At 43.4% G+C, this 27,138-nt stretch overlaps 1 protein-coding gene across 1 annotated transcript in view; it reads left to right on the plus strand.

The window, feature by feature from the left end:
• GABBR2 (gamma-aminobutyric acid type B receptor subunit 2) overlaps positions 1 to 27,138 on the plus strand; it is a 581,362-nt gene that overhangs the window by 125,975 nt on the left and 428,249 nt on the right. The window contains exon 2 of the mRNA XM_066578831.1: positions 16,852 to 16,989. Coding sequence (XP_066434928.1) covers positions 16,852 to 16,989 — 138 coding nt within the window. The remainder of the gene's footprint in view (positions 1 to 16,851; positions 16,990 to 27,138) is intronic.

Here is a 27,138-nt window from a genome sequence, read left to right on the forward strand (position 1 = left end):
ATCTCCACGTCCACGACTGTAGGAGGCAGTAGGGATCTCAATAAAAAGCAAAAAGTTCAAAAAAGGCAAAGAATGAACATTTGACAGTATAGGAAAAAGATAACCTTAAGAAATGTCCTTCCGAACTTCGGCGAAGGGCTCCCTGGAGACTCGCCGACAGGCAAAATATGAACCACAGACAACGTCCAGAGGGCCCGTCAAGTGTCCAAGTTGTCCACCAGCTCTCTTGCTTTTTTCTTTTTAGGTTTTGGGGATTTGGGGTTGCTGGTTAGTTGCCACGGCTCGGGTGGTGTTAGCTTGGGGAGTTTAGGAAACTCCGGGAGTGGCATCCAACAGGGCAGTTCAATGGGATCCATACCCAGGTGTTCCCAGCAGGCGTGAAGATCTACTGGAGAGCGGACAATCATCCTTCGGCTCTTGTAGGATATGCTAATTCCGAAGGGGAATAGCCAGGTGTAGCGGATTTCCCTTTCTCTAAGCGCCTCCAGCAGAGGGCGAAGTAAACGACGCTTCGCCAGGGTTGCAGGGGAGAGGTCTTGGTAAATCTGGATCAGAGCATCCCCGTATTTAATTTCTTTGCGGGATCTTGCTGTTTTTAGGATGATAGCAGTATCCTGAAAGGATAACAGCCTACAGATAATGTCCCGAGGGGGCTCAGCAGGTCCAGGAGGGGGTCTAAGAGCCCTATGGATACGCTCTATGACTATCGAGGAAGCCCTCTCTGCACCCACCAGCTGCTGAAAAATCTCCATGGTTACCTTATGGAGGGACTCCGCTGCCCAGGATTCTGGAATACCTTTAAGCCTTAAGTTATTCCTCCTGCTGCGGTTTTCAAGATCCTCTTGAAGAATAAGGGCTCGATTAAGATTTTCGTGCTGGTCCTTTAAAATTTTTTCAATTGCTATGGCATGAGAAGAAACAGCGGCTGAGGTAGCCTCCAGGTCCTCAACCCTGCGCCCCAGCTGTTTAATGTCCTCCTTTATCTCAGTAAGATCGGCGATGATGGGGGACAGTGCATTACTTATGAGTTCTCTCATAAATCCTCTAGAGACTCCTCCAGAGTCCTCCTCGTCTGAAGAGGACTCTCCCTCCCCAGCTTTACTGTGTGAAGCACCGGCCTCGTGCGCCGGCGCCATTTTGGAAGGGGGGTGCGGGGAGCGGGAGCTGCGCTCCTTTAGGTAGCGCTGCATACCCGCTTGACTTTTAGCCGGTTTGGGGGTGCAGGGGAGTTCTCCAAGCTTTTCTCTTAAAGCTTTCTTCATTTTGAAGACTGCGGTCAGCGTAGCGGGACCTCCGTGGGCGCCGTTCAGAGGGAGCTCCGGGCTTAAGCGGCCATCTTGTTCCGCGGCAGGCTCCGCCCCCACCTTTATCTCATGTTTGACAACTCTAACAGACATAATCATTTCCTGTTTTATTTCTAATGGAAACATTAGAATGTCCACCTCTAGATTCCGCAACAAGTACTGCCCATAAACATGTTATGGAAAATTGCTTTGCCGAGTCCATGAGCGGAAAACAATTGCGATATTCCGCTTGCGGAGGAAGAATCGCACCACGTTCTATTCCAGCGTGAATTCCGCTTGGACGGCTTCCATTGACGTCAATGGAAGCCGTCCTATCCACGGCCCTTCTGCAATTGCGGAAAGGTTGCGGGATCCGCGCCTTCGCCTCGCAATGACGCTTCATAATTGCACATCTGCAATACAGATTATGAAGAATCCGGAGAGGTACACATGTCTGGCCGCGTCCATTCTGCCTTAGTATATACTATATTCGGTTGTGTACACTTCAGCCTAATTAAAGATTGCAAAGCAGAGTGACTGCTGGAATTGCATTGCTTCATTATATACCATTTATGGCCTTTTCCTATGTAGGTTACCATATAGCCACATACTTTATGGTTACACACTGGGATTAATTAGAAGCTTACTAACTTCCTATTTTTTTGCTAATGACTAATATACTGTATATATATAGTATTTTGTAATTCTTTAGAAGTAACCCCTGTCCTCCATACTCTTCAGTCTCAGAGTCTCTCTTATGTCTCGAGGTGACTTGTCTCCGGGTCACACTTCCTTACCAATTTTTCTTCACAATTTGTTCTTCTCTCTCCCAATTCTCCTGCCAGGATTGATGAGTTCCTCTCTTTACTGTACCTCTGGTTTTCTCACATCTCCGTCTGCTCTCGGTTCCTGTCTCGCTCCTTGAGGTTGATGTGAGATGTAGTTTTACCCCCTACTTGTTATTTAAAGGGAATCTGTCAGCACCTTTATGGTATCCTCTCCGGAGACGGCATCATATAGTGACAGGTGCGCTGATTGCAGTGATGTGTCTGTCTTAAGTATCTGTAAAGCAATTTATCAGAAACTTACATTGTATCAGTAGCAGCAAACACAGAGGATTGCAAGAAGTAGTCGTTCATACTTATGGGCTGCAGGCTAACCCCACCCCAGACACTGATTGACAGCTGTATAGAAAACGTTTGAGAAGCCCCGATGTATTGGATAAAACCATTACATAACAGCAGATAATATTTACCATCCTGTTTCCTTGGCTTCTATTCAGCTTTAAGGTCTCATGTCCACGGGCGGATCGGAATTCCGCATGTGGGAGCCCGCAGTGAAACCCGCCCCTGTCTGTGGCCTAGGACACTGCGGGACTTCTACTTACCCATCCGGGTTGTCTGTGGGTCTTCTCTTTTCTTCACATGTGCATGTGTGTGTAAGACCTGGCTGCCGTGCCACCGCACATGCGCAGTAGAGTTTTTTAAGCTCTTGCTTTCCCGTGGAATCCACGGCCCGTCCGCAGTGAAATGGAGCATGCTGCAACTTGTTTTCCGGACCGGAAGGTCTGCAAATCTAGTCTACATAATTTATTTCACTTGTGGATGCCCATGTATACCTATTGGCAACTTGATTTGGCGATTCCGCAAATCAGATCCATTCATGGACATTGGGACTTAGAGTGAACTCCACTTCAGACAAGCATATTATAGGTGCCTTTATGCTCTTATAATATGGACAAAAGTCTTAGCCCATTTGTTGGTCTACTGAACCCCGTGACGTTTTGACTTCAGGTCAGAAGACTCATCCATATTAGGTAAAAAAAACACTTGTCTGAGACTGGCCTTAAGCCGAATTTCTTGCATCATGCATCGCATGTCACTATCATTCTGCAATATGGAAGGAGCAATATTACATGTGCGCTGGGGGGGGGGGGGGGGGGGACTTGTGTGCCAGGGCAGCCTTTTAATGTTAGTCCGGTCCTGATGCCCATAACATTCTCCCAAAGAAGTTACAGAGTCATTTCCTGACTCAGGTTTCTTATGTCCATGTGGCTGCTGTAAAGAGGATCTCTGAACTACTGTTCACATCTTAGAGCTTGGTTTCCATCAAAATCATGTAAAATGTAGAATAAAAAGTATGCAATCAAGAAAAAACAGAAAAGGAAAAAAAAAGATTCAGTTTCAATAGATGTTTTTAATTAATAAAAAAATATAAGTGATGAGCTTCTACTCCACAGAGCTAGGTTGAATTGAATTGGGGAGAACAATGTAAGTATTATACAATATTTTAGGGTCTAAGTCTATGAGGCTATGAAGAAATAAGGTGTTAGCTAATGCTAGCAACAGTAGACCCACTAAGCAGACCAACATCAGCAGAACGTTTTACATATCTCTAGTAGCCCAGGTCAACTGACACCTCTCTGAAAGGGAGCTGGCACAGCTTCCTGCCATTAGAAAAAAGGAAAGCATTGCTGGTTGCTTGACAAGTGCCCATCTGTAATGTGGAACCTGGACCAGTGGAGGAGAAATAAGCCTTGCTGGTTGCTTGGCAGGTGACCATCTGTAATGTGGAACCTGCACCAGTGGAGGAGAAACAAGCCTTGCTGGTTGCTTGGCAAGTGGTCATCTGTGGTGTGAAGGCTGGATCAGTGTAGGAGAAACAGGCCTTGCTAGTTGCTTTGCAAGTGGCCATCTGTAATGTGGAAGCTGGATCAGTGGAGGAAAAACAAGGCTTTCTTGTTGGTTGGCAAGTGGCAATCTGTGGTGTGGAAGCTGGATCAGTGGAGAAGAAACAAGCCTTGTTGGCTGCTTGGCAAGTGCCCAACTGTGGTGTGGAAGCTGGACCAGTGGGGGGGAAACAAGCCTTGCTGGTTTGTTGGGAAGTGGCCATCTGTGGTGTGAAGGCTGGATCATTGGAGGAGAAACAAGCCTTGCTGGTTGGTTGGCAAGTGGCCATCTATGGTGTGGAGGCTGGATCAGTGTAGGAGAAACAGGCCTTGCTGGTTGGTTGGTAAGTGACAATCTGTAATGTGGAAACTGGATCAGTGAAGGAAAAACAAGGCTTTCTAATTAGTTGGCAAGTGGCCATATGTGGTGTGGAAGCTGGAACAGTGGAGAAGAAACAAGCCTTGCTGGTTACTTGGCAAGTGCCCACCTGTGGTGTGATGTCTGGATCAGTGAAGGAGAAACAGGTCTTGCTGGTCGGTTGGCAAGTGACAATCTGTGGTGTGGAAGCTGGACCAGTGCAGGAAAAACAAGCCTTGCTGGTTGCTTGGCAAGTGGCCATCTGTCACGTGGAGGCTGGACAAGTGTAGGAGAAACAAGCTTTGCTAGTTCATTGGCAGGTGACCATCTGCGGTGTGGAGGCTGGACCAGTAGAGGAAAAACAAGTCTTGCTGGTTGGTTGGAAAGTGCCCATCTGTGGTGTGAAGGCTGGACCAGTGGAGGAGAAACAAGCCTTGCTAGTTGGCTGGCAGGTGGCCATCTGTAGTATGGAGGCTGGACCAGTTGAGGAGAAACAAGTCTTGCTGGTTGGTTGGCAAGTGCCCATCTGTGGTGTGAAGGCTGGACTAGTGGAGGAGAAACAGGCCTTGCTAGTTGCTTTGCAAGTGGCCATCTGTAATGTGGAAGCTGGATCAGTGGAGGAGAAACAAGCCTTGCTGGTTGGTTGGCAAGTGGCCATCTGTGGTGTGGAAGCTGGACCAGTTGAGGAGAAACAAGCCTTGCTGGTTGGTTGGCAAGTGGCCATCTGTGGTGTGAAGGCTGGATCAGTGGGGGAGAAACAGACCTTGCTGGTTCCTTGGCAAGTGGACATCTGTAATGTGGAAGCTGGACCAGTGGAAGAGAAACAAGGCTTGCTGGTTGGTTGGCAAGTGGACATCTGTAATGTGGAAGCTGGACCAGTGGAGGAAAAACAAGGCTTGCTGGTTGCTTAGCAGGTGCCCACCTGTGGTGTGGAGGCTGGACTAGTGTAGGAGAAACAAGCCTTGCTAGTTGGTTGGCAGGTGGCCAACTGTGGTGTGAAGGCTGGACCAGTGGAGGAGAAACGAGTCTTGCTGGTTGTTTGGCAAGTGCCGATCTGGGGTGTGAAAGCTTGACCAGTGAAGGAGAAACAAGCTTTGCTGGTTGGACAACAACCATTCTTCTAAGACAGCAGGAAACGTTGACACCTACAAAGATGCAGCGCTGGATCCGGGAATGGTTAATAACACAAGATCTACAGAATGAAATAGATGCTGTCCATTCTAAAAGTCATTTCTGCAGTGCGTATTACAGTATCAATCATCTGTTCTTCCATGTTAGTTTTTCTATTATGTTTTTAAAATGAATTGTCAATTACAATGGCAGCTGTAGCAGAAAGCTGGAGCGTGGCTGATTTGCCACTTGGCAAACCTCATTATATCAGTCTGTGTTGTGGTTTCACATAGAACTTTGGGTAAATCTACTACATAGAGCAAATTAGCACAGTGGCCAAACAGCATAACCCCCGTTCTGATTTATCTATATATGTTTGTTCTGAAGTATTAGTGCGATATAAAATAATTACTAGACTTATATCGTGTCGGCCTTTTCGTCACCAGATTTACATGCCACATTCTATCATTGTGAATGCTTGATTAACATTTTCCATAGTCGCTTGGTTGAGTGGATTCCAATATATTTAACATTGTTCAACCATGTAATACTAATTGATACTCCAATTAATGGCTATATACTTTACCCACAATATTTTTTCTCAATGTCTAATCTAGTTATATGCATGGCAAAATAAAAATCAGCAGGTAACCTAGATGGAGTAAAGGGAATTTAGAGCTGTCGTTCTTCATCTTTGTCTGTGTCCTTGGGGTATTAATTGTCTTGACATGAAATGAGCAGAATCTTTCACTCACAATGCAGGGCAACCAAAATAAACCAGCACAAATGTCCCATTTATATTATAACCTCAGTGTTGTGATCAAGAACAAGCAAAGCACTTGGTAAATAATATATAGGAAAACATAGAAAAACATAAACTTTTGTCGATGTCATTGACATACATACATGGTCAGTAGGTAATGTCTTCAATCGCGACGTGTTCTTCAAAGTGAGCAAGCATTTCAACATCGGAGGTTTTTTGATGCTTTACCTCTTAGAGTAGTTTGCTTTATTCTTTGTTTTTCGTTGTAGGGCAGATACCTGTAAGTATCAGTGCACATTCGAAGGCTTCTTTTAAATGAGCGCATATCATCCAGCCGTTTTCACAGCCAGCCGGTATACGCTACGTTGGGAGTGAAAAATCTGGTGAACGGGCGCACAAATCAAACGTTTGTGCACCCGTTGATATGGCCTGGTGAGGCCGGCGCAAATGTACCGAGCTCACCAGGCCATCACTCATTTCTCCTCCCTCCCCATCGCAGGCTCACCGCTCGTTCTATGTAATAGGGGCGGAGCTAAGCCCTGGTTCATCCCGCCTCCCCCCATTGATGGCTATGGACAAGGGGCGGGGAGAGGGTGGGCACTTAGCTCCGCCCCATCCCACCCCCTTCCATTGCACAGAACAAGCGGGGAGGAATGAGAGGTGAGCCTGCATGGGGGGGAGAAGAACAGAGGGAGGGAGTTTAGCAGCCACACAACCATAGGAGCCCATGCAGTGGCTGACATATTCTGGCCCAAAAAATAGTTCCAGGACTATCTTTTGGGCCTGATGTAAAAACGCCCGGTGCTATATTGGCCGGCCGGGTGTTTTTACGTCTCAGAAATATGCCATGTGATCTAATCCTTTGGAATCCAATGCATCAGATCACAGCGTATATCGGGCGGCCATGAAAACGGACGGCCGATATGCGCTCATGTGAAAGAAGCCTTAGAAAGATAAAGACATAAACTTCATGCCTTGAATCTAACACTGCCTGAAAGTCAAAGGGCTTCAATTAAATCAACTATCAAGTCTTCATGGTCAGTGCACATGCAAAAGCTGAGTCCACAGACGTATACGCACTCTGCCTTCTGCTGTATGGCACCCATGGTGTAGTATAGGCACCATATTTCCACTAGAGGCAATTCGAAGGCTATGGCACTGGCCCATAGTAGTCCACAGTGACTGTGTAACACAAATCTGTAATGCATCTCTATACATATTAGGAAATTCGATTTAACATAACAGTTGGATAACTAGATTAAAATAGAATAAATAATCAAAAAGACAATGATCATATTTTTTGCATGTTGATGAATGTTTGGAATATTCACTTAAAAGGGGTTTTCCCACCAATCATATTTGTTACCTCTCCACAAGGTACATCATAGGTATGATTGGTGTGAAATCTCTAAGCATTAAAATTAAGATAATTATTTTCACTGTTCATAAAGCTTTAGTGCAAACCAATATTTGCTATATGATATGCTGTTGGGGTCCAAATTCATAGTTTGTTAGAGGTAAGCTGAGCCCAGGAGACTAACATCAAATCACACGGCATGGGATGTGATCCAAAGTAATCTGTTTATTTGAGTGGCAAACGACCCTTTTATAGGATCACAGGTTCAATTACAATAATTAAAATCTATTATAATTCATTTGTTACCATTGGTCAAAGAACATAAACACTATATACAAGATAAAGTATTTAAAGGGGTTGTCCCGCGGCAGCAAGTGGGTCTATACACTTCTGTATGGCCATATTAATGCACTTTGTAATGTACATTGTGCATTAATTATGAGCCATACAGAAGTTATAAGAAGTTTTTCACTTACCTGCTCCGTTGCTAGCGTCCTCGTTTCCATGGAGCCGACTAATTTTCTGCGTCTAATGGCCAAATTAGCCGCGCTTGCGCAGTCCGGGTCTTCTTCTTTTCTCAATGGGGCCGCTCGTGCAGGATGCCGGCTCTGTGTAGCTCCGCCCCGTCACGTGCCGATTCCAGACAATCAGGAGGCTGGAATCGGCAATGGACCGCACAGAAGCCCTGCGGTCCACCGAGGGAGAAGATCCCGGCGGCCATCTTCAGCAGGTAAGTAAGAAGTCACCGGAGCGCAGGGATTCAGGTAAGCACTCTCCGGGGTTGTCTCGCGCCGAACGGGGGGGGGGGGGGGGGGGAGGGTTTGAAAAAAAAAAAAAACGTTTCGGCGCGGGACAACCCCTTTAACATCTAAAATGCCTACCAAACGCACGCAGGCGCAGAGTTGACCATAGATGATTAACTTCTTGGAACAGTAAATCTAAACAATAAGTTGTTTCCATAGAATGTGCAGGAACATATGTGAACATGTCAGTATGACCCGCCGGCCAGTCAAGAGGCCATATAGTCTTTCTGGAGCAAAAACCCTAGTGAGTCACTCAAGGCTTATTAAATAACCATTTAATATCCATAAATCTTCCAGAAAGAGGACAAATAAATATAGTAAAAAGAGACACCGAATATGGCTACTTGCTTACAAAATGGCTACGCACAAGATAGAACATATCCATTTCACTAACAAAGCCTTCTGGTAGAATACTAAAATTCTACCGGGCTATTAAAATGATATTCCCAAGGTGAACCCCTCATAACTCCTGTTTAATGACACTCAGATACAGAAATTTGATATCTATGGAAATAGAAACTCAAAAAGTTTTGTTGCACAACATCAAAAATGTTTTCCCCATCAGAGGTGATCAGTGTGACCCCCTTTGTCATTAGACACACATGGAGTCCGTAGTCACGTTCCTGCCGTACTGTCTGATGCAATGGCTTCTGTAATGCGTCCTTGCAGATCATGGTGGGTGGAAAGGGGGGGCATGTAGAATCTAACACTCTTCAAGAGAAATAAATCACAAGAAGTAAAGTCCAGGGAACATGGAGGCCAAGGAAGAAGTTCACTGTCCTCACCAACTGCACAGCTAATCCGTCTGTTTGGTAATCGTCGCTCATGTCTGACTTCATTGGAAGATGAAATCTGGGATTTCCTGTTCCAGCTGTGGCAGGAGCCATATCTGTAGCGTCCAGGTACGAAATTCCTGCGATTGCTTCCTCATGGGGTAAGAGAGGGCTGCATGATATCCTACAGGTTATAGTTCAAAATGTATTTAACTTGGGGGAGTCGGACATACACTCCACATAGACAAGTGGGTTTTCCCACCCCCGCAGATTCTGACATTATGTTTGATAACTGTGACCAAAAGGTAGAAGGCGGTTTCATCACTAAACACTAAAGATTCCATGAAACCATCGCGTTCATATACTCCCGCAGATAGAACTCGCTATGCTCTGTCATCCGGTTTCAGGGTCGGTAACAATTATAATCAGAAGGGATAACATTGCAAACATTTGTGCAGAATCTTCCACACAGTCAGTGACGGGATGTCCACTACTCTGCTTACTCTGATGGTGGATTTCCGAGGACTTCGAGCGAAACTTGCATGGACAAACTCCACTGTTTCCACGCCAACTTGTGGACAGCCAGATGATTTTTGCTTACAATGCAATCTTCTTCCTTAAACTTGGAGCACCACTTACGAATTCTGCACCTGCTAGGCAGATCTTTACTAAACTTTGTTCAAAAATGATGTTGTGCTCTAATAACAGAGTGGTAGACATGAAAATCAGGGACACAAAAGCTGTCTTCATTGGCAGCCAGTTTGTCTCATATCTCCATAGTGACGACTACTGCAGAATAAAACATTTTAGGCTTCATTTAGCAAAACCTACAGTAAGACAGTCCTTGTTGTCCATAGCAACCAATCACGGTGTAGCTTTCGTTTTACCTCAGCAGCTTCAAAAATGAAGGCTGCACTGTGATTGGATGTTATGTAGAGATGAGCGAGCACTAAAATGCTCGGGTGCTCGTTACTTGAGCCGAGCTTTTTGTAATGCTTAAGAGCTTGGTTCGAGTAACGAACCCCATTGAAGTCAATGGGAGACTTGAGCATTTTTCAAGGTGCCCCATACTCGGCATAGGGTCGGTCTCTCTCTCTCTCTTTCTCTCTCTCTCTCTCTCTCTCCCCTCTGAAATTTATCCGAGCACCTCGTGGTGCTCGCTTGAGTAACGAGTACTTTCGAGTATGCTAATGCTTGATCGAGCATCAAGCTCGCACGAGCATGCTCGCTCATTCTAATTCTATGTGGAATTTTTGAGTTTCTGTTTCCATTTATATCAAATTTCTGTATCTGAGTGTCATTAACCATCAGTTATAAGGGGTTTCACATGGGGAAGATGATTTGTAATAACCCGGTAGATTCGGGTGCATAATGTACTGTAACGCAATAATGTGTAATGCTTCCTCTGTTGGCTGGGATCTCGCTTATTGCTTTTACTTGTAATATCTTCTATTGCCTTTAAATTTGCTAGTAAATTCTGTGTCTACAAAATATGCTTAATTGTCTACTTTAGCTGTCATCAGTTTACTTTACTGACGTTAATACTAATTACTTAATGTGACAAATGTAATATGACTGGCAAGCGAGGGAAAGTGTTAAAATTAATTTATTCCCTAACACTAATTTGTTTGAAAGTGTTCTCTGCACAAGACAATAATGGGGATTTTGCACTCAGCAATATTTCAAGAACTGCTGCTCAGCTGTGCAATTATATCAGAACAAACAAGGGGTTGCACACGTCAAGAAAAACATGGCGGCTTCCTTCCATGAACAGCACGGCTCGCATATATACCAATTCAGCATTGACTGAGTAGCGCTGCCGATTCCAGCCACCTGATTGGTTGTTGGGTACACACACCCCTTAGGAGATCTGCACGAGTGCAACTTCACGAGACCAGCAGGGGGTTAGGGTTAGGATTTAGGGTTAGGGTTTAGGGTTATGGTTTAGGGTTAGGTTTAGGGTTTAGGGTTAGGGTTTAGGGTTAGGGTTTAGGGTTGGGGTTAGTTGCCGACCCTCCTACGGCCCTGCTGCTGCTTATTTAACAGGCCGGCTACTCGTGCAGATCTCCAAAGGGGGGTGTGTACCCAATAACCAATCAGGTGGCTGTAATCGGCAGCGCAACTCAATCAATGCTGAATTGGTAAATATGCACACGGCTCTTGTTCATGTAGTAGTACAGCATAGATCTACTCGGGTGAATAGCTGGGCTGCAAAACCAAGCACCCTCATATCACTAAAGCTGTCTCCATTGACTCCATGGCGCTCCCATTCTAAACATGGCCGCTTTTGCAGTGGGGTAATACATCTGCCTTAGCTTGCGCTTCTGTGTTTGTTGTTGCCTTGCAACTAACATTTTGGAAACATGGCCACTCAACCAATCAGAGTACCAGACCTTTCAGCCAATACAGAAGTTTGGCTGATCAGCATTGAGGTGTCTGGGTCGATGGACCAAGTAGGGGGAGGTTAGTGTTACCAATAGGATAGCAGGGGTATCTATAGAAACTGGTTTTGCTCTGTAAACCCTGCCAGTTTTTATGCTGTGTTTGTGTGTTGCACTTCCTGGTCTGCTTGTTCTCACTTTGAATATCTCTATACCTGAACCTATTGTGATTCCCGGAATACCTGTTCTGTTTTATACCTAAACCTGAGTACTCTAACCGGTTCTCTTCTCCTGATTTTAGTACCTGTATTACTATCTGTTCTCACGTCTGGATTCTGACCTCAGCTTGCCTGATAACCCACTTACCTGCCGTCCTAGTTCCCACAGTCCTCCTAGTTTTGACCCTACTCTGTACATGACTTTTATTCTTGGGGTTATCCAGAGACAAAGTTTTGTTCAAAAATTTCTTTAGCCTGCAATAGTAAAATAACAGAATTTATACTCAGCTTTCAACATTCCTCCACCGCTACCATCTTGCCGGCTCTCCGGTCCACACAGAACTTTACTTCCTGGAGGGGAGTGATGACGACCCGACACTGGGTCATGTGATCACCACAGTTATTCACCGGTTGAAGGGAGCGAGTGATCAATTGCATTGGTCACATGGACCTTTTGTCAAGGACATCATCACCACCTCCCTGCATTGAGACGGGAACACCAGTGGGCACTGAAAAGCCGGTGGAATGGCAGCTGTGAAGGAGTGTGGAAGGGTGAGCATGAATTCTGTTATTTTACTAGCACAGGCTGAAGAACAAAACTATATCCCGGATAACCCCTTTAATATAGTAGGCTGAAATAGTAGACACCTTCAAAACTGGTATGTGTATCCGTATACACTAGAGATGAGCGAACGTACTCGGTAAGGCCGATTTCGCAATCGAGCACCGCGTTTTTCGAGTACTTCACTACTCGGATGAAAAGTACTCGGGAGTGCTGTGGGTGAGCGGGGGTTGCAGAGGGGAGTGGGGGGGGAGAGGGAGAGGGAGAGAGCTCCCACCTGTTCTGTGCTGCTGCCCCCCGCTCCACCACGCCTCCCCCCGCCCCACAGCGCCCCCGAGTACTTTTCACCCGAGTAGTGAAGTACTCGAAAATCGCGGTGCTCGATTGCGAAATTGGCCTTACCGAGTACGTTCGCTCATCTCTAGTATACACACAACATCACAACCTTTATGACCTTCAGATGTAATATATTCACCATATCAGTATAAAGTTGGTACCGGACGCAGGGGTGTAACTATAGTGGATGCAGGGGATGCGGTTGCACCCGGGCCCAGGAGCCTTAGGGGGCCCCTAAGGCCTCTCTTCTCCATATAGGGAGCCCAGTACTATGAATAAAACATTATAATTAGGGGCCCTGCTACACATTTTTCATTGGGGCCCAGGAGCTTTAAGTTACGCCTCTGACCAGACGGCATCAAATGTTTTGGCAAATGGATAATCTGGCAACGATTCTCAGCTTAGAGAGCAGATAGGAGGAGGAAATGGTGCAGCCACAGGCCAGCCATGCTTCCAGGATAATTTTGCCACCTTCCTTAAGCTTTGTACTGACATTTTGAATATATTACATTTGTAATTCATACTGACGTGAAGATTTGCCATAATTACTATCAATGTTCTGATATACGTGTGGATATTGGGAGACTTGGTCGCAAACTTTTGCACTAGGGCCGCATGCACAAAAATATTCTCACTTTTAAGCCTCCTGCGCCAGTCTCATCACTTCTTTGAAGAGTGGGCAAGGCTTTTTGGGAGGGGGAGTGCCCTCCCAAATCTAGCAATTTTATGTATATGCCTACAGATGGGCAAGCGTGATATCGGGCTGTGAAACTCAGCCTGATATTGCATTCATGAACATGCGAGGCACCCGCGGATAAAAGGTGTTTTTCCATCAAAAATGCCTCCAATCACTTCTGGGAAGTTTCGATCCTCTGATGCGGCTTTCAGCCGCGGTGGAGAATCGGCAGGCGTTTGCCATTGTTTTCAAAGGGAAACCTTGCATCACACTCGCATGCACCTCGCATGCTGTGAGTTCCATTGAAAACAATGGGTAATGCGTTTTACGGAACATGAAAAGTTACATCATGCCTCGATTTTTCATTCATTATTATGACTCCATTCAATGTGGGGTTCACATTCATGAGAGATTTGAGCATCTTGCAACGCACAAATCTCGCACGATTTTCTCAGTCGTGTGAAAGCAGCCTAATGCCAGAAACTAGAGTTAAGTATGGCAAAAATGTATCCTGGTGGATTCAAAGGGGTACAATTTCTGTGAAGGTGCACAGAGGTTCAGGAGATGCGCTGTGAAGACATGAGCTCCTCTTTATGTATCCATTGCAGCATGCACTGAGGGAAATCTTACTAAGCCCGGCATGGAAGAGGGGCATGAAAAGTGTGAAGAACCTAATGGATGTGTCTGTATGTCCTTCACAATGTAAGAGATCAGTGCTGGACTTGTAATTAGTTTACATTAGTAAGAGGTGCTGTTTTTAACCCATTAGTTACAATAAGGTCAGGAACACACTTAGCAGTAGATGTGCTGGGTATTGCAGCTTTGTCTTGGAAAATCCCTTTAAGGGCGCCCACCCACTGGCGTTTGCGATTTTTGTGCGTGAAAAACGCCGCGTTTTCGTGGCGTTTTTCCCGCGTTTTTTGCCGCGTTTTCGTGGCGTTTTCGCGGCTTTTCCATTGACTTTCATGGGTGCATTAGGAGAAAAATAAGGACACATATGCAACTGACAGTTCCTATGTTAAAAAACGCAACGCAACGCAAAACGCCAGTGGACAGGAACACATGTTATCTCTATGCCTGTGCAGGAAAAACGCAAAACGCAAACGCAGGTAAAAAAACGCAAGTGGGTGGGCGCCCTAAGGCTATGTTAAGAACTCTTTCCAAGCTAGCCTCCAAGCAGATGCATTGTGGTAGACCTGATTCTGCCACAAAGTGGGACAACTTCTCATAGTCTCCGAAAGGGGAACTGGCAGAATTAGATTTAGCAACAGTCAAGTAACAATATACAAAGCCACCCCTTTACAAAGTCCCAACCTGCAAGGTCAGCGGATAGTGAAAATATTTCAATTATCTAATCTATTTTTATTTTCTGATTGGATTTTTTTTATATCAGTTTTGTTTAGTACATGACTATGGGGCGGCCATCTCGCCTGACCTGCAATTAACAGTATTTAGTAATATGTGTTACAGCAGCATCAAGGGCCATAAACACTATAGACGAGAGGGAAGCCATTGTTTTATATAGGAGATTGCTGTGGGCATGCTTCGTGACATGTGAAGAATAGGTGGAGGAGGTGAGCTGTGACCATCATGTACTATCCTGTTTCCCTGAAAATAAAACCTAGACTAAAAATAAGCCTTAGCATGATTTTTCTGGATTTTCGGGGGAGGCTTGAAATATAAGCCCTACCCCCAAAATAAGCCCTGGTTACAATTCTTTAAAAAAGTCAATAGGAATGCATTAGGTGTGTGAAAAGGGCCATAAAAATGCAATTTCTGGATTTTTACAGCACTTTTCACGCAGATCAGCTGAGTCACTTGACCAGCAGACTCGGTCTAGGTCCTTCCCGCTGCTCTCCAGAGCTCCAGTGCGGTTTCCGCAGCCCTCGGCTGCCCATACAGGATCTCTTCATGATTACAGGATTCATGAATCCCACCTCCACGAAGTGATGGCAATGATTGGTTCTTCAAGCGCTGCATTGATTGGCTGGGTGGCTCAGCCAATGAATGCAGTGCTCAAAGAACCAGTAAAAATGCCGTAACCAGTGCTCAAAATACACAGTAAAACTGCTGATAACAGTGAAAGAACTGAGCAACAATAAGGGTTGGAAGTTCCGGGCTCACACACACAGATCAGGTAGTCCCGCTGTCATGAAAATAAGACATCTTCCCTAGTGCATCTTTTGGAGTAAAAATAAATATGTCTTATTTTCGGGGAAACACGTAATTAATGGTGTGACGCTTTGTTATCTTTATATAGGCCTTACCTTTACCTTTCATTGTTATCCTGTCTGTGATGTTAATGAGACGACTATTGCTAAGTTTTATCTACAGAACAGGAAGCCCTTTTAAGACCCATTAACACGGAGCGATGATCGCTCAAAGATCGCCCAAACGACAGTGTGAGTGACAGCTTAGAGCGATCATTTTGCATAAACTATTAAGTAGCTACTCAGCTGCTTGGGAGCAATTTAGTGTGGAAATGAAGCCTTAGCTGAAAGCAGTTAATAGTCGGAGGGCTCTTATTTGCTTTCAGTTTTTTGCTCTCCAGCGGGAAACAATGCTATCAGCACTCCCTGCGGAGAACTGCTGATAAGGCTGAACGACGATTTTTAGGTTGGACTGAATTTAACGATCAGCTAGCAGTGCACAAAAACCGCACGATGGGCGCACATTTAGACGCAACGATTATTGCTCAAACGATCGCTTTTTAGCAATTTTTTAGCGATCATCGCTCCGTGTAAATAGGCCTTTACACACAACAATTATCCCTCAAGATTCGCTCAAAAGCCATCTTCTTAGTGATAATCGTTGTGTGTAAATGAGCGCCCATCGTGCACTTTTCGTCCATTGCTGACTTCAGGTCCACATGAAATCCTCATCCCCTCAGGACGATAAGATAAAACGGACCGCACACTGTGTTCTCTTCAAGCAGCGCTGATAACAGCTGAAAATATTCTTTAACCACCGCTGTCCCGCTGGAGAACAATAGTGATGCATTTAGAGAACAGACCACCCGCTGTTCTCTAAACACATGCAATGAAGTACTAAAGGGAAAAATTTAGCCCATTAGTACCAATGCAAAATGATCGCTCAAACTTGTCAAGTTTCTGAGGAATTTTGAGCGATCATCTGTGGATGTAAATGCACCTTTAGATATTATTAGGATCAGTGTGAAAACTGCAGGATTTTAGTTCTTTTTTAAATACAGATCACTACATTGAAAGTTCAAAGAAAAAAAAATCATTAAAAATTATTAAATATGTTTTACCTAAAAACTTGATTGGTGCAGTAGGCCTTTAAGAACTCTATTATAGACAGTCCGGTTGAAGTCAACAACATATTAACACTTCTGTTTATATTTTGATTATAAGTAGATGCTATAGATACAGTTGGTTGCAGTATGTGATTTCCTCACGGAAGCAAACCCAAAATGACAGATTTCTAAGGATGTCGTGTATTGTACGTTTTACGGCTATTACCGCCAGCATGAACTGTGACAAGGTTATTACTAATAGACACTTCTGCTTTGTGTTACTCATATTATTTTATATTTTTCCTAGTGTGACAATGCGAGAGGATTAAAGTCATTCTATGATGCGATCAAGTATGGACCTAATCACTTGATGGTTTTTGGTGGAGTATGTCCTTCAGTAACATCCATTATAGCGGAGTCTCTAAAGGGATGGAACTTGGTTCAGGTAAGAGAGCTCACTTTAGTTTGCATCCTGTTACCTAACAAACTTTGCATCATATAGAGAGTTTGGAAGAACGTACTTTTGACAGCATCGTTATGCTATAGACTGAAATACAATGTTGCAATTCTGAAATGAAATATTTTCCTCGTTGTATACATAAGTAATGAAAACTTAGCTTAGGCTGCTTTCACACGGGTGTTAGGGTCCGTTCAGGGTTTCTGTCTCTCTGCTCCATTTTTGGAGGGGAGAAACAGATAAAACGGAGCCGTTTTTTTTTCCCCCATTGATTTCCATGGGGTTTCAAAAAAACGTAAAGCAAACACGTTTTTTGAAACCCTATTGAAATCAATGAGGAAAAAAAACGGACCCAGTTTTTTCAGTCTTATATCAGTCTATCTCCTCCAAAAGCGAAGCAGAGAGGCAGAAGCTCTGAACTGACCCTAACGCCGGTGTGAAAGCAGCCTTAGTTGGGGAGTTTAGCTGCAGGCTGCTGCTGTTATTTGGTATTAACATGTACTATAGATAGTGAGCAACATATACAGCAAATTGTATACCGTACACGTTAACTTGACATTGAACATGTTACATACCATGAAATGAATGGTGCGTCAGGTCAAAGTCTGCTGCCTTTGTTCACTGCCATGTACCTGTGAATAGTATTATTCTGTTGATCAGATGTCAGGACGACCACAAGGAAGTTTAAGGGTTTTTTTCAGGACTTTATTATTAAGGACTTATCCTCGGAATATGTCATCAATATAGACTGGTGGGAGGTCCACCTCCCAGCACCCCTAATAAAGAGGACACAGCACTCTAGAGAGCACCCTGTCAACTTCATTGTTGACCAGTCTACAGTAAATCAAGAGAACAGGTCTAGGCTGCCTTGAACTGCCATGGCAGGCATGGCTATAACCAGGCGTATGGCGCTGTATCTGGGGGAAAATGAAGGGGTGCCGGGAGTTGAATTCCAACTGATCAGATATTAATGGTCAATCCTATGGATAGGCTATCTATAATACATTCATTGAAAACCCCTTAAGGACCCTCCAGCTTTTCTCCTCTAGTAACTGTACAGTAGAGAATTAGGAATTGTTGCAGAATTGTTGTTTAGTAACTGTATATATATATATATATATATATATATATATATATATATATATATATATATATATATATATATATATATATATATATATATATATATATATTTATATTCCTAATATACAGTTACTAAAAAACAACTGAACTGGAAGGACATCAATGGGTACAATTTTTACAAGATTTCATAAAGTCTACAGTTTATTTGACCAGGTTAGGACACCATATGTAGCAAGTTTTCGTGTCCATTTAATACTTTAACAGAGTATGCTGGGTTATTGTTATCACGCCTCCATGATGCGGGGAGCAGCATTTTGTGATTGGGTTATAATGGAGGATATAAAGCCTCATCTCCGTGTAGCATCACAATGTGTGTATTACTTCATATTGTTCTACAGGTATCACGGTTTGGCTACAGTTGTTGAATGGCTTTCTTATGCTGCATCCCACATGGTCCTTCTAGCATGCTTCGATGGCATTTCTACAGCATTTTTTAGGCATATGCTGATTCCACATCAGCCTGTCTGGAAACCACTGTGAAACGCTGGGGTTTTGCATGGCAGTTTTCAGCCTACCGGCTTGTACTGGTAAAGCTTCACCTGCAGCTGCCAATCTCCTTCCAATAATGATGGCCGTAGTTTGGGGGGGGGGGGGGGGGATGTCCCTATTCTTCCTTTGCTATATTTGCTATTTGGTGATGATTCTGTTTTACTGCCTCACTCTAAGCTGCTTTTATATTTATTTTTTGGCCTGAAAGCTCCTTTTTCTTACATTCTTTCTGAAATATGTGCTACAAAAGTGCTGAAAGTGAAGCCAGATTTGAACTTTGATTTTTAGGTTTTACCCTGTTGACCTTCTCTATTAAATCAGAATAACAGAGACAGTTGTTATTTTGTTATTATTTCACAATGTTAATTATTTGATTTTGCTCTAATTGGATACTTCCAGTGGCTATGTATAGTGGCTATGTACTGTATAGTGGCTATGTATAGTGACTATGTACTGTATAGTGGCTATGTATAGTGACTATGTACTGTATAGTGGCTATGTACTGTATAGTGGCTATGTACTGTATAGTGGCTATGTACTGTATAGTGGCTATGTATAGTGGCTATATAATGTATAGTGGCTATGTATAGAGGCTATGTATAGTGGCTATGTACTGTATAGTGGCTATGTATAGTGACTATGTACTGTATAGTGGCTATGTATAGTGGCTATATAATGTATAGTGGCTATGTATAGAGGCTATGTATAGTGGCTATGTACTGTATAGTGGCTATGTATAGTGACTATGTACTGTATAGTGGCTATGTACTGTATGGTGGCTATGTATAGTGGCTATATAATGTATAGTGGCTATGTATAGTGGCTATGTACTGTATAGTGGCTATGTATAGTGGCTATGTACTGTATAGTGGCTATGTACTGTATAGTGGCTATGTATAGTCACTATGTATAGTGGCTATGTACTGTATAGTGGCTATGTATAGTGGCTATGTACTGTATAGTGGCTATGTATAGTGGCTATGTACAGTGGCTATGTATAGTGGCTATGTATAGTGGCTATGTACTGTATAGTCACTATGTATAGTGGCTATGTACAGTGGCTATGTATAGTGGTTATGTACTGTATAGTGGCCATGTACTGTATAGTGGCTATGTATAGTGGCTATGAAATGTATAGTAGCTATGTATAGTGGCTATGTACTGTATAGTGGCTATGTATAGTGTCTATGTATAGTCGCTATGTATAAAGGCTATGTATAGTGGCTATGTACTGTATAGTGGCTATGTATAGTCGCTATGTATAGACGCTATGTATAGTGGCTATGTATAGTCGCTATGTATAGACGCTATGTATAGTGGCTATGTACTGTATAGTGGCTATGTATAGAGGCTATGTACAGTGGCTATGTACTGTATAGTGGCTATGTATAGTGGCTATGAAATGTATAGTAGCTATGTATAGTGGCTATGAAATGTATAGTAGCTATGTATAGTGGCTATGTACTGTATAGTAGCTATGTACAGTGGCTATGTACTGTATAGTGGCTATGTATAGTGGCTATGTACTGTATAGTGGCTATGTATAGTGGCTATGTACTGTATAGTGGCTATGTATAGTGGCTATGTACTGTATAGTAGCTATGTATAGTGGCTATGTACTGTATAAAGGCTATGTATAGTGGCTATGTACTGTATAGTGGCTATGTATAGTGGCTATGTATAGTCGCTATGTATAAAGGCTATGTATAGAGGCTATGTACTGTATAGTGGCTATGTATAGTCGCTATGTATAGACGCTATGTATAGTGGCTATGTACTGTATAGTGGCTATGTATAGTCGCTATGTATAGACGCTATGTATAGTGGCTATGTACTGTATAGTGGCTATGTATAGTGGCTATGTATAGAGGCTATGTACAGTGCCTATGTACTGTATAGTGGCTATGTATAGAGGCTATGTACTGTATAGTGGCTATGTATAGTGGCTATGTATAGTCGCTGTATTTCCATTTTTGCTTTGGACATCATTGAATATTATTGTCAATAAGTTCATGAGTCAGCAAAGCTTTTGAGTTTTGCATTGTTTTCAGTGACCCAGCTTTATGCATCTTCCATGGATGGAAGCCTCAATGGTAATTACTTTTTGAGATAGAAGAAACATGCTCTCCTTGTGAAGTTGTGCTGATTACACAACAACCAAATAGACTTAAACTAAATTCTTAGGCCTCGTTCACACGAATGTGGTTTTAGCGCAGTATGGGTGCACGAAAAAAAATCACGCCTATACTGTGCTAAAAGTCGCATGAAAGGGCAGCTGCTCCAGGAGGAGAAAGAGAAGAAGCCCTACAGGGCTCTAGGGATCCCTCTAAGTGGTAATAAAGTTACCATGCCAGACTCGTTTTTGGACCAATTCTTTTGGATGGGATCCCTGCTGGGGCTTTAGGATTTCACCATAGCAGGGATCCCTCTAGCCCCACCTTCTCCTCCCATGCTTTTGAGGAAGCCCTGTAACCCTACCCACCTCTCTGCCCGCTATAGGGAAATCCCTTTGGGGGAGAGGTGGAGGGAGTCCCTTACTGCCCCCCCCCCTTCCCCCCCTGCTGCTGCGGGATTTCCCAGCAGTGGGGGTGGCGAAATTTCCAGCTGCTTACAGCTTATAAACGTCTATGGAAACTCCTGCACAGCATGCACCAAAGATAGGTCAGGTCCTTTTTTTTCTCGCACCACGGACCCTAGTTACGAGTTTTGCACTCGCATGTCCTATCTTTGATTGGTTCGAGTGTTCAGCGCATCTAGAATTCCTTCACGCTTCTATAGGAAACCATTGGATCTTATAGTACCACTCTTTTCACACACCTCTAATGCGCAAAAACAGCGCTTGTGTGAACGAAGCCTCAACCACAAACAAAACAGCAATGACATAGGATTACAAAAGCCACATTTACATATTAAAGTGGGAGGAGTCAGAAATTGTTCATTAAAGTCCAACCTTATTAGCCAACTGCAGGTGACTCGTATTCATGGAACAACGAGTTATGTAAATACAATACCGCACCAGAAATAAAGTAAAAAGTAGCAGCGATGACAGGTTATGTATAGCAGATAAAAAGGTCAATAAATAAAGAATAACAAATGACAAAACTACGTATAAAAGAATCATAAGATGAAGGACAGACAATAACATTACCGTATAAAGAAACTGATAAAATAACACTTAACCCTTTCCAATCCAATTTGTATCCTGGTTTTCCTAGGGGGCTTACTCTTTTTCTGCTGTTATACAACGGCGCTATCTGCTGGCTAAAGCCAGTACTGCATGAGGTGACACCTTGGATAGGCTCCGACAGCAGAGAGGCTGGCAATATACAGTAAGAGAACCCCGACGGACGTCTTCCAACATCGGAGCTGTACAGCCTTAAATCATAATGTCTTCAGGCGTCAGACAGTGGATTGGAAAGGGTTAAAATACATAAATATAAAATGACATAAGGAACAACACCGACCAAGTAAACCACAAACATTATATTAAGCATATAGATTTTCTAACATCTCATTAAGACCGAAGGGCACTGTGATATTTAACCCATATGTCTAAACACTTCTGTAGTGCGGAGATGTTCTAATCTCAACGAAATCCCAGGAACAATTTGTTCAATTGGTGTAATACAAAATCAATTGCAATCCCTATTACACACTAGAGCGACATGTCAAGAAACGGTATGATTAGTACAGCCCTCTAGTGCATTGGATCAATGCTTATTTATACAGGTACACAGTCTCATTATTGTCCTCCCCTTGTATTGAAGGCCACCAGTACACTCAAGGACATACACCACGCATGGGCTAGAACAGTTCGAAAAAACTCTAGATAGGAAAATTAGGAGCACTGACCATGCTGTTTCAACAACTCTACTACCGTAGATATAGTAAAACAGCATTTGCATCTGAATAGATTACACCTATAATAACCATTAATGACCGGCCCCAACTTAAGGCCTATTTACACGTAACGATTATCACTCACAATTTGCTCAAACAACCGAAAATGAGTGATAACCGTTACATGTAAACATGAGCATTGGGGACTTTTCGTTTGTACGATGATTTTAAGGTGAACTTAAAATCCATCATTCAGCTAGTAAACAGCAGATAACATTGTAACCTGCAGGCAGCCACGAAGAGAGCAATGCAACTGTGTGCACAGCTGGGTGTGTGATTAATCACAGGTTGGGCTCTGCAAACAGCTCCTGGAGGCCCTTTTACATGCAAATGTGGCAATAAACACTTTATGCAAATAGATTGCAAAATCTTTCAGTCATTTGAAAGATTATCTTTGCATGTAAATGGTTCATTAGTAAAAGGTCCTTGTGAGGCCAACTTTATAGGTCACAATCTGCTTGGGGTAATGACGTTTTAATTCTCTTTACTCTGCGGAAAGTGTCTCTCGCTTGATCTGGGATTTTACACTTTAAAAAAGGGTCATCAGGTAAAATTGGCCAATGTTTTTCCAGTATGTCGACCAGTATAAGTTGTAAGAAAGTTATATATATATATATTATACCTCAACTGGACTATACGGTAATATGATGTCCATGTGAGACCACTGAGGAATATTTTCCACTATGGAGAGGTAAATTGCTATTATAGTATGTACTGGAGTGAAGTGCGATTTCCCTGGTATTTGCCACAAAGTATGGAGTGTGCTTTATTTGTCATGAGTTTTGAGAATCACAGCCTGCTATACGGCTCGGCTACTTTGTTGTAGAATCTGTTACTTTGTTGCCTCCTGCAGTGCTACTTTGCAAGGTTGGAGAGGATAGAGAAAGCAGCTAGTGGTTAGTGCCAGTGTCTGGCACTTAGGCCTCATTCACACAAGCGTACGCACTATAAAATCGCATCAATGAAGAGTAGCCGTGATCGAGTCCTGAGCTTAATTAGCATTTTCTTGTCCATTCACACGGGCGTAAAGGTGGAAAAATGGGTTTCAGAAATCTTTGGAATGACTAATAGCTTAAATAGAGGCAACTGTGTTCTTTTCTGAGCGTCGGACGCAGGTAAACTTCCGCCTCCCTTTTTTTTCCAGCTCCCATAGGAGTCTATGGGAGCTACCAACGTTTTTTGGCAAAGGATAAGTCAAGACCTATCTTTTCATGCAGCAAGAGAAATCAGTGACCAAAAACAGCCTCCATTTTTTCGTTTTGGCGGCGCCATTTTTTTTAACGTGACTGAAAATCACTCTGGTGAATGAATGCATTAGAATCTAGTGCTTCAGCTGGTCGTCATTTTTGCACGCAGCTACAATAGCCACGTATATATGCTTGCGTGTATGAGACGTTAATCTGTAAAACAGTTGCTAACCGCCTCCTGAAAGTGTCGGCTCAGTAATACTGTTAGGGTGTGGGCAGACGAGCGTAGGCGTATTTACGTTCGCACGAGCGCAACGTATAATCGCCCGAGCGATCGTTTTTCACCGATCACGACCAGAGCTAGAAAGCGTATTTTCGTTTGTTCCTACTTTGCAAACGGTCTTTTCGGCGATCGAATATGCGTTGGCGCGTATTTCGGTCGCATATGTTCCGTTTTTTTTCGAATTGCCGTTTTTACGCGCCGTAAAATCGCCCATGTGAACGAATACATTCGAAACCATTGCCTCAGATGGTCACGTATATACGTTTGGTCGCAAAAACGCGCCGTTTATGCGCTCGTCTGCCCGCACCCTCAATCTGTGGCATATCGGAGCTGCTGCGCTACTACTCTGCTTGTAGATATGATACCTATTAATGGCTAACAAAGATACACGATGTTACAGCGAGCTTTCAAACCTCTCGGGGTCCTTCCTCAGGTATAAAGGCCTGAAGAAGGACTCTGAGAGGTCCAAAAGCTCGCTGTAGCATCATGTATTTTTGTTAGCCATTAATAGGTATCATATCTACAAGATGACTTGGTTTCTGTACTGAGAACAATCACAAATTGCTATTAATGAACTGATATACTTAGATTTCTTTAAAGTGTTAGATTAGCAATATACTGTTAATCAAACTATTAACGACCAGTTGTCTGTCCAATTTGTGTGTGTGATGTGAGTTACATGCAGAGCCTGACAGCACCTGTGATCTCATTATTACCAGCTTAGCTCCGCCCCCTAATCACAAGATGGTGACGTCATTACAAGTCCTTTATCCTTCTTTGGCAGTGAATAAGGAATTATACGCAGACTACATCCCCCACAAACCCCCGCGGCATCAGTTTCTATGGATACAGCACTACTCAGTCTGCCAGTTTATACCTGGTTGTCAGACTGCTGCATACCTCCAATAAATGACACCTCACAAATTTACACATACTGGCTCTTAGCTCCACCCCCTGGTCACATGACGTTGATGTCATTACAGGTTCTTTACACATACATAGCTGGCGGTGCATACTGACCAACAACATTGAAGCCATCGTCCTTCACCACTATCTTCACATCTCCTGAACGTGATATCATCTCAAGTGCTAATGCCGCCAATATCAATCCAGCCTTCATCTAATCATCAACCTTTGCCCAGTGTTGGAACAAACCATCGCTTTCATGCAAACATGTCACCACGGCGAGTTCAACACAGATGGAAGCAAATGCAGCTTACATAACATAGCGACAAGCCACAATGTCACCTCAGCCACCAGCTATAGTTTGTAAAACACATACAGCTCATATGCGAAAGCTATGTAGCAAAGCTGTGTGTGTGGTGTGCATGTAGCAGAGCTGTGTGTGTGATGTGCATGTAGCAGAGCTGTGTGTGTGTGACGTGCATGTAGCAGAGCTGTGTGTGTGACGTGCATGTAGCAGTGCTGTGTGCGTGACGTGCATGTAGCAGTGCTGTGTGCGTGACGTGCATGTAGCAGAGCTGTGTGTGTGACGTGCATGTAGCAGTGCTGTGTGCGTGACGTGCATGTAGCAGAGCTGTGTGTGTGACGTGCATGTAGCAGAGTTGTGTGTGTATGGTGTGCATGTAACAGAGCTCTGTGTGTGTGTGTGTGTGTGTAGCGTGCATGTAGCAGAGCTGTGTGTCTGTGAGACGTGCATGTAGCAGAGCTGTGTGTGTGTGACGTACATGTAGCACAGCTGTGTGTGTGTGATGTGCATGTAGCAGAGCTGTGTGTGTGACGTGCATGTAGCAGAACTGTGTGTGTGTGTGACGTGCATGTAGCAGAGAAGTGTGTGTGTGACGTGCATGTAGTAGAGCTGTGTGTGTGATATGCATGTAGCAGAGCTGTGTGCCACATTGCGCCAACAGAAACACTAGTACTATGATTTCCTAATAATAACTAGTTTGTGGTATATTGAGGTTACGTTCCCACATGTACAGGAAGATATACTGAAGTTTCTCTTGGATAGTGACATATGTCCAGACTATTTCATATTGTGGTGCCTGTGAATATTCCTTTTAGCTTTGTATTATTATCTGTATTGTTTGATATAGCGCTTAGTACTGACTATGTGGACCCTTGACCAAAAATAATTTTTATAATAAAATATAACTTTTATTAAAGAAATTACTAAAAGGAAGAACATACACACATAAATCTAGATCCAGGAAAACCCATGGAACCGATAAAAATGTATTGATACCACTGTCCATAAACAGTAATAGACCGGTCAGTCTGAGTATCGTTATGACTCAGCCATTTAGTGTATTCGGTCTCTTTGCAGAATCTGACAGGATTATCAGAATCTATTGTATACACGTCAACCTAATCAGGAGATGAAAAAGTGACATAAGTCCGACAGTTGGATGTTACAGAACGTGACCCAAAATCCAGAGAACAGGTTCGGTGATGTATACGTCGTTCACATCGAGAAAATAAGCTATGCCGGACCACTAAAAATTGTAAGCGTAACCCAGTCCGACAGTTGGATGTTACAGAACGTGACCTAAACTCCAGAGATCAGGTTCGGTGATGTATACGTCGTTCACATCGAGAAAATAAGCTATGCCGGACCACTAAAAATTGTAAGCGTAACCCAACGCGTTTCTCCCACAACGTGGGTTCATCAGGGGTTTCAATACGCAAAAAATGGTACTTTACTGGTTTAATGACTCCCAGTCAGAAATCGGATAGTGGTACAAAAATAAAAAATTGATGAAGCCTCAAAACGTCCAGTATTGTCAAATAAATGACACACTGGATATAGAGGGATCAATCAGAGTAGAACTGTCATTTCTACTGGTGACAATTATATTACTAGATAGATTATTGTCGCCATATAAGATAAATGAACTGACAGGACTACGAAAACCCTACTATTACAATGGTAGAAATAAGAGTAGGGTATAGGTAAGAAAAATTTCTACCCTTTATGTGAGAGAAAGTTATAATTTCTCAGGGATAATAGTCCCGAGTACAGAAGGATAGAATAATTTTAGCCGTTAAGTCAAAGAGTATCCCGAGGGCGAAATTTTAGCAATCGGGTCCCTGGATAATCAGATGGCATATTCACAGCAGCCCAGAATAGCCGCCTTTTGGATAGCCATCTGATAAATTTTCGCTCTAGACCTA

Source organism: Eleutherodactylus coqui, chromosome 9 (genome assembly GCF_035609145.1).
Source record: "Eleutherodactylus coqui strain aEleCoq1 chromosome 9, aEleCoq1.hap1, whole genome shotgun sequence".
Taxonomy (NCBI): Eukaryota; Metazoa; Chordata; class Amphibia; order Anura; family Eleutherodactylidae; genus Eleutherodactylus; species Eleutherodactylus coqui.